The 6,941-nt window shown below is 36.4% G+C and overlaps 1 protein-coding gene across 1 annotated transcript; it reads right to left on the bottom strand.

Annotated features, from left to right (window-relative positions):
• Nucleotides 1-5,083: 5,083 nt before the first annotated feature.
• LOC132020738 (olfactory receptor 9S13-like) lies at nt 5,084-6,031 on the bottom strand. The gene has a single exon (XM_059404888.1). The coding sequence runs from the start codon at nt 6,029-6,031 to the stop codon at nt 5,084-5,086; it is 948 nt and encodes a 315-aa protein (XP_059260871.1).
• Between the last annotated feature and the right edge of the window lie 910 nt (nt 6,032-6,941).

Here is a 6,941-nt window from a genome sequence, read left to right as displayed (position 1 = left end):
TTGTTGTGAGGGCTGTGAACATATTCTTTAACATTGCATTTTATGACTTTACTTTTTATAAAGTGCCCTTTGATGGGCAAAACTACTCTTACATGTACTTATCTTTTTTTACATGATTGAAGTCTTTTGTAATCTTGAAATTTTTTTCTCTATTATTTTTTTTCTATGGATTAGAAACAACTCTTAATTCCAAGGCAGAATAAATAGACCTAGGCTACATTTACTCTCTGGAATTTTTTTCCCCTTTACTTATATTTATCTGTTCTTACACGATTGAAACCCTTGTATTAATTTTTTTTTCTCAATTTCATTTTCTTTTCCTGCGGATGAGAAACAATTCACACTCCCAAGACACAATTGATCAACCTACATTTATTCCCTGGAAATTTCTTTTTCCCTTGAATTTTTTTTTCTTTGCATTGAAACTTCCAAAAAAGTTTATTAGATTGGCTGATATGTTTATATTAAAATTATGAAGAAAACCTGTTTTCTACACAACAATATGTTCATGCATTGTTTTTGTGATTCTATTTAGTTGTCTGTATTCTCTTGCGTTTCACTGAGTTTCTTTAACATAATTATTTTGAATTTTCAGGCAAATTGTAGATCCCCTTTTCTTTGGGGTCAGCTACAAGATCTTTCATTTGTTGATGTCATCATGTTTGTCTGATTCTTCATGATCTATGTGGCTTTGCATTGGTATCCACTTGTTTGAAGGAGCAAACTTCTCCTCCAGGATTTATGGACTGGTTTTGGCAGGTGAAGTCCTTCTTTTGGTTCCCTGAGCTGATGGAATTATTTCCGGAATTGCAGTAGTGCTGGATTGGAGCCTATATGAGACTATCACTGGGTCTGTAGTGGGGTCTGTATTTGGCATGCTTATTACCAGGGGCTCCGGTGGACATTTTTTGTCTGGCCTCTGGGTAGATGGGACTGCCTCCAGTGCTTTGTTCAGGAGGGTGGTACTAAGATGAGGATCTGCTTCAAGGTCCATAGTCAGATCCTCAGTCACAATCTACCACCAGATATACAAGTAATATCTCCTGCTGCATCCCCAGACCTGCGGGACTGCTGGCCGCTGTGGCTGTAGGGGCCTGGAGTCAAATATATGGCTCTTTTGGATCTTTGGGTGTGCAGACAGAAGAGTTTCCTGCTTAATCCCTGTGTCAGCAGGACACCTTAAGAACTGCTGCTGAGACAGGCTGGAACCCCGTTACAGGACTGCTCAGAATCTACAGTCTGACTCAGTTTGATGGGCTTATCTCCAGGAGCTCCCAGACTCTGGCTGAGAGGGGCTAGAGCTTGTTTGCCACCTATTTCAGTGTCCACAGGCAAGATGGAAGTTTGTATGCTTGTTATCCAACCCAGGGATGGACATGATTGCTTTTAAGTGCCTTGCCATATGGTACTGGCCACAGGATCAAATCAAAGGGGCTGTATTTGAGTCTTCAGGGGTTTAGAGCTGTTTCCAGGACTGTAACTTGCACCATGTTGACAAGTTAAGCTGCTTGATGGTGGGCCAGTGATCTCAAAACAGCTCTCTACAGTCTTGAACTGCACAGTCTACGGTATGGATCCCATACCTCCCACAAAGGCAGTTTTGTCGGATGGATGACAAATTATTTTTCAGGAATATGAGACGTGGATGGCTTATTCCATCATCTTGCTGACATCACTCTTCTCTTCTTCTTTGTAATTTTTTTATTAATTTTTAATTTTTTATAAACATATATTTTTATCCCCAGGGGTACAGGTCTGTGAATCACCAGGTTTACACACTTCACAGCACTCACCAAATCACATACCCTCCCCAGTGTCCATAATACCACCCCCTTCTCCCAAACCCCCTCCCCCCAGCAACCCTCAGTTTGTTTTGTGAGATTAAGAGTCACTTATGGTTTGTCTCTCTCCCAATCCCATCTTGTTTCATTGATTCTTCTCCTACCCACTTAAGCCCCCATGTTGCATCACCACTTCCTCATATCAAGGAGATCATATGATAGTTGTCTTTCTCCACTTGACTTATTTCACTAAGCATGATACGCTCTACTTCCATCCATGTTGTCACAAATGGCAAGATTTCATTTCTTTTGATGGCTGCATAGTATTCCATTGTGTATATATACCACATCTTCTTGACCCATTCATCTGTTGATGGACATCTAGGTTCTTTCAATAGTTTGGCTATTGTGGACATTGCTGCTATAAACATTCGGGTGCACGTGCCCCTTTGGATCACTACGTTTGTATCTTTAGGGTAAATACCCAATAGTGCAATTGCTGGGTCATAGGGCAGTTCTATTTTCAACATTTTGAGGAACCTCCATGCTGTTTTCCAGAGTGGCTGCACCACCTTGCATTCCCACCAACAGTGGAGGAGGGTTCCCCTTTCTCTGCATCCTCGCCAGCATCTGTCATTTCCTGACTTGTTGATTTTAGCCATTCTGACTGGTGTGAGGTGATATCTCATTGTGGTTTTGATTTGTATTTCCCTGATGCCGAGTGATATGGAGCACTTTTTCATGTGTCTGTTGGCCATCTGGATGTCCTCTTTGCAGAAATGTCTGTTCATGTTTCTACTGCATAATCCAAGGAATTTTATAATTTTCCACATTGAGGTCTTATACATCTTTTGCTGAATTATATTAAGTCCTTGATAATCTCGGGTACAGATATAAATGGTGTAGCCTTTTATTAAATATGTTAGTTGTTCACAGGAAGAGGGAGAAGCAGTCTTGCCAATGAGCCAAAGCCCAATGCAGGGCTCAATCCCAGGATCTGAAAATCATAACCTGAGCCAAAGGCTTAACCATTTGAGCCACCCAGGCACCCCATGAAATTGATTTTTTATATTAATCCAGACATTTATATAAATACTTCCTTCATATTTTCTTTATAAATAATCATGTAAATGAACATATTTGAAACATACATGCATTCTTTTTAAATAATCATGTAAATGAATAAAAGTCATGTAAATGAACTGTTCATTTACTTAAGTTATAAGTAACTTAAGTTATAGATTATAACATATAAGTTCATATACTTAATCCCTTATACTTGAAATTTCTATTTATCATCACATTGCTCTTACTAGATATAATAAGATGCTGAACTGCATCTTTTTGGGTATAATAGACATTTGTCTATTTCTTAATTTTTCTATTCTTAATTTTAAAGAAAATATATCTAACATCTTCCCCTTTAAAATGTTTGTTCATTCAGTTTGTATAAATGTAATTTGACAGATTAATGAAGTTTAGTTGTTTTTCTTTAAAAAGAAAGAGATTTTATTTATTTATTTGAGAGAGAGAGCATGAACAGGGAAGAGGCAGAGGAAGAGGGAGAAGCAGACCCTCCACTAAGCAGGGAGCCTGACACAGGGCTTGATCCCAGAACCCTGAGATTATGACCTGAGCTGAGGGCAGATACTTAACCGACCAAGCCATCAAGGTGCCCAGAAGTTTTGTTATTTTTCTGATTTCACTGTTTTTAAAATCCTAAAATAGAGTGAAAAATAAACTTTTTACTCTTCAAATACTCTTTCATCTATGAGATATTGTTTTCTACATTTAAACAACAATAAAAAGTTATCATCTAAATAAGTCAAGTACATCAGAATAAGAAACATCATCTAAAGAATCCTTAACATTAAAAGTAAACAGAAAAATTATTTATATAATGATGAAAACAAAAATAAATTACTTGGAAAATTATGTAAAAGTTTTAAATGTGTCATTAAAAAAACAGAAAATAAAGTAACCAATAATTCCACATGTGAATTCAGAAATGTATATATGCAGATATCATATTAATGAACCTATTAATTAATGAACATATTAATTAAATGTATTAAATTTATGAGTTGTAATTTTGGAATATATCTTAACAATCAGAAACTCAAAATTCTCATAGTATGAAGTCAAAACTATGGCAAATTTAATTAAGGAATATAAACTGGAGACACCTGGGTGGCTCTGTCAGTTAAGTGTCTGCTTTCGGTTCAGGTCACAGTCCCAGGGTCCTGGGATGGAACCCCATATCAGTCTCCCTTCCCTGCTCGGTGGGGAGTCTACTTCTCCCTCTCTTTCTGTCCTTCCTTCCACTTGTGCTCTCTCTCTCTCATATTCTGTCTCTCAAATAAATAAATAAAATCTTTTTTAAAAAGAACATAAAAAGATGAAGTTCTAAGGATTAATAATACAAAGTATGGAAAACCACAGACATCAAAAGAATTAAATTATATTAAGATGTGATTTTATGTTCCTCCATACCAATATTTTTTCAAATCTAAAGAAAAATAAGGATTTTCAATCAATATACGGGTTGTGAAAATGATCCCAGAACATAAGTAGACAGTATTGAAACCAATAAACATGAGTGATACTGGAAAGATTATCAAACATTTATTATAAGATCCCACGACAAAATAGTTTTATAGGAACCACATTTATTTATTTATTTATTTATTCATTCATTCATTTTTTACTTTTTGCTTCTTGATGGAATCATTAATTTTTGGATGATGGAAGGATATTATGAAGGATATTATTAGTGTAATACTTTGTACCACTCCTTTGTATAATTTAGACAAAACCAGCAATTTACATTACCATAGCACCTTGAATTCTCATTTGCAAAGATTGGACAGTGGCAAACTTGATTATGATTTGGAGAAGACAAAGAGCATAATATGTGTCTCTCAGCTTTTTTCTTCTCCTGATACATAGATGGATAAGTAAATACACATATTCACATATATTTGTAGATATTATATCAATAAGTTGAATGTATTAATGTAGTATACTATATTTGTAAGTTGCAATTCTTCATACACCTAAGTAAATAAAACATGGAGAACAAGCCTATATAATAACTAGACATCACACCATGAAATAATTATGTAGGATTATGAAAATCTATATTGGTTTTTAGTCTTTCCTAAAGAATCTATTGATGTTATAAAAAATAAAACAAACCTTGATCTTCAAAGCTTTTGGATGGCTTTTGGTGAAACTATTCTATAAAAAATTCTTGAAAATATTGCTTTTAGTCTATCTGCAGTTTCATAGATGGCTGGGTGTCAATGAAAAGATAATTTTTTTAACAATACTCTTTTCACAGCATTTTTCACCTCTCTGTTCCTTAGACTATAAATCAGTGGATTTAACATAGGGATGATAAGAGTATAGAACACAGCTATAATCTTGCTTTTTTCTGGTGAGGACATGGCCCCAGGCTGGGCATACATAAAGAACACAGTACCATAGAATAAACTCACCACAGTGATGTGAGAGCTGCAAGTGGAGAAAGTCTTACTCCTGCCATGGGTGGAGGGGATCTTCAAGACAGTTGATAGAATATAAGCATAGGAAACCAGAATGACAGTTGTGGTGGTGATGATGATGAGGGCAGAGAGAATGAACAGCACAATCTCGTTCACAAAAGTGTCATCACAAGAGATCTTGATCAGGGCTGGGACATCACAGAAAAAGTGGTCCAGTTGGTTTGCTCCACAGAAACGCAAACTGAAGGTGAAACCTGTTTGTATCATGGAATTAACGCCTCCACATATATAGGAGCCAATCACCAAACGAGCACAAGCCTGTTGAGACATACGTACAGGATAGAGGAGGGGCGAGCAAATGGCTGAGAAGCGATCATATGCCATAATGGCCAGAAGAAAGCCTTCGGTCCCAACACAGAGAGCGAAGAAAAAGAACTGTGTTGCACAGCCATTGTAGGAAATTTTCTTGTCCTTTGACAAGAAAGTAGCCAGAGTTTTGGGAGCAATGACTGTGGAGTAACAGAGATCTAAATAGGACAAATTTCTGAGAAAGAAATACATAGGTGTATGAAGTTTGGAGTCTATTTTAATGACAATTATCATGCTAATATTTCCCACCACAATGACCATGTAGATGAGCAAGAAGAGTAAGAATAAGAGAATCTGTATGTCTGGAGCTGTTCTGAATCCCAGCAGAATGAACTCACTCACTTCTGAGTAATTCCTATTCAGCTCTTTCTTCATAGCTGAGACCTATCTGAGAAAATGAATGGATGGTCATGAAGCCTGTAGAATGCAATGCCTTGTTAACATTTGGTTCCTGAGGTTCTCAGTAGAAGAAAAAGCATTGAGAGGTGTGCTTGACTACAAATCTGACAAAACAGCCTTATTTCTTCTAATATATTTAGTATCCTCGTCATATGGGAAATGTGGATGGGCAAGGGATGTCTGGGACAAGTGATGACATCAGTCATTCTATGTCATTTGCTCCAAGCTATGGAATCACGTGTACTGGATCCAAATTTTACCTCTTTCAATCCAACAGAACCTAAAATAACTATCTGCATTTCCAATGCCTTGAAATCTTCTGTCAGATGGAAGATACTAATAATACCTACATTATAGGACTCCTATGAAGGTAACATGAGACTGAGTGTGAAAAGAAATATTTACAATTACTAGAACATCTTAAAAGCATAATAAATATTAGCCAACAAGCAGCTAAAAATTATTTTTAAATTATGAATGGCAAAGTGGGTGAAAACATAGTCATTTCCTTTCCCGCCACAAGATGCAGTTAATTTGGTTCTCAAAACATGGATATTAGGAAACATGGATTTGCTGTTTCATAAGGGAGAATGAGCATTTGTCTCAAAGAAAGTCATGTGACATGATGAATCAAACTCCTCCAGGAATGCTCTGTTCAGCCTCTACTTCCTACATCATCTACTCTGAATCTCTAATCTCTGATTCTGGTATATCCACTCTTGTTGGCAGCCGAACCCCAACATGACTTTTTCCTTTTCCTGTTAAATGCTAATGTCTTAGTTATGGAAATTATTCTGTTTACAGAGGTATTATGGTTGAAATACAAGATTAACTTCCCTAACAAGAGTGGTTTTTTCCTTAACTATGTTGTTAATTAAACTGAAGA

Source organism: Mustela nigripes, chromosome 6, assembly GCF_022355385.1.
Source record: "Mustela nigripes isolate SB6536 chromosome 6, MUSNIG.SB6536, whole genome shotgun sequence".
Classification (NCBI taxonomy): Eukaryota; Metazoa; Chordata; class Mammalia; order Carnivora; family Mustelidae; genus Mustela; species Mustela nigripes.
This window is presented reverse-complemented; position numbering and strand designations above follow the sequence as displayed.

Coding starts and splice junctions, on each gene's coding strand:
- LOC132020738 (XM_059404888.1), bottom strand. CDS start 6,031: ATGAAGAAAGAGCTGAATAGGAATTACTCAGAAGTGAGTGAGTTCATT.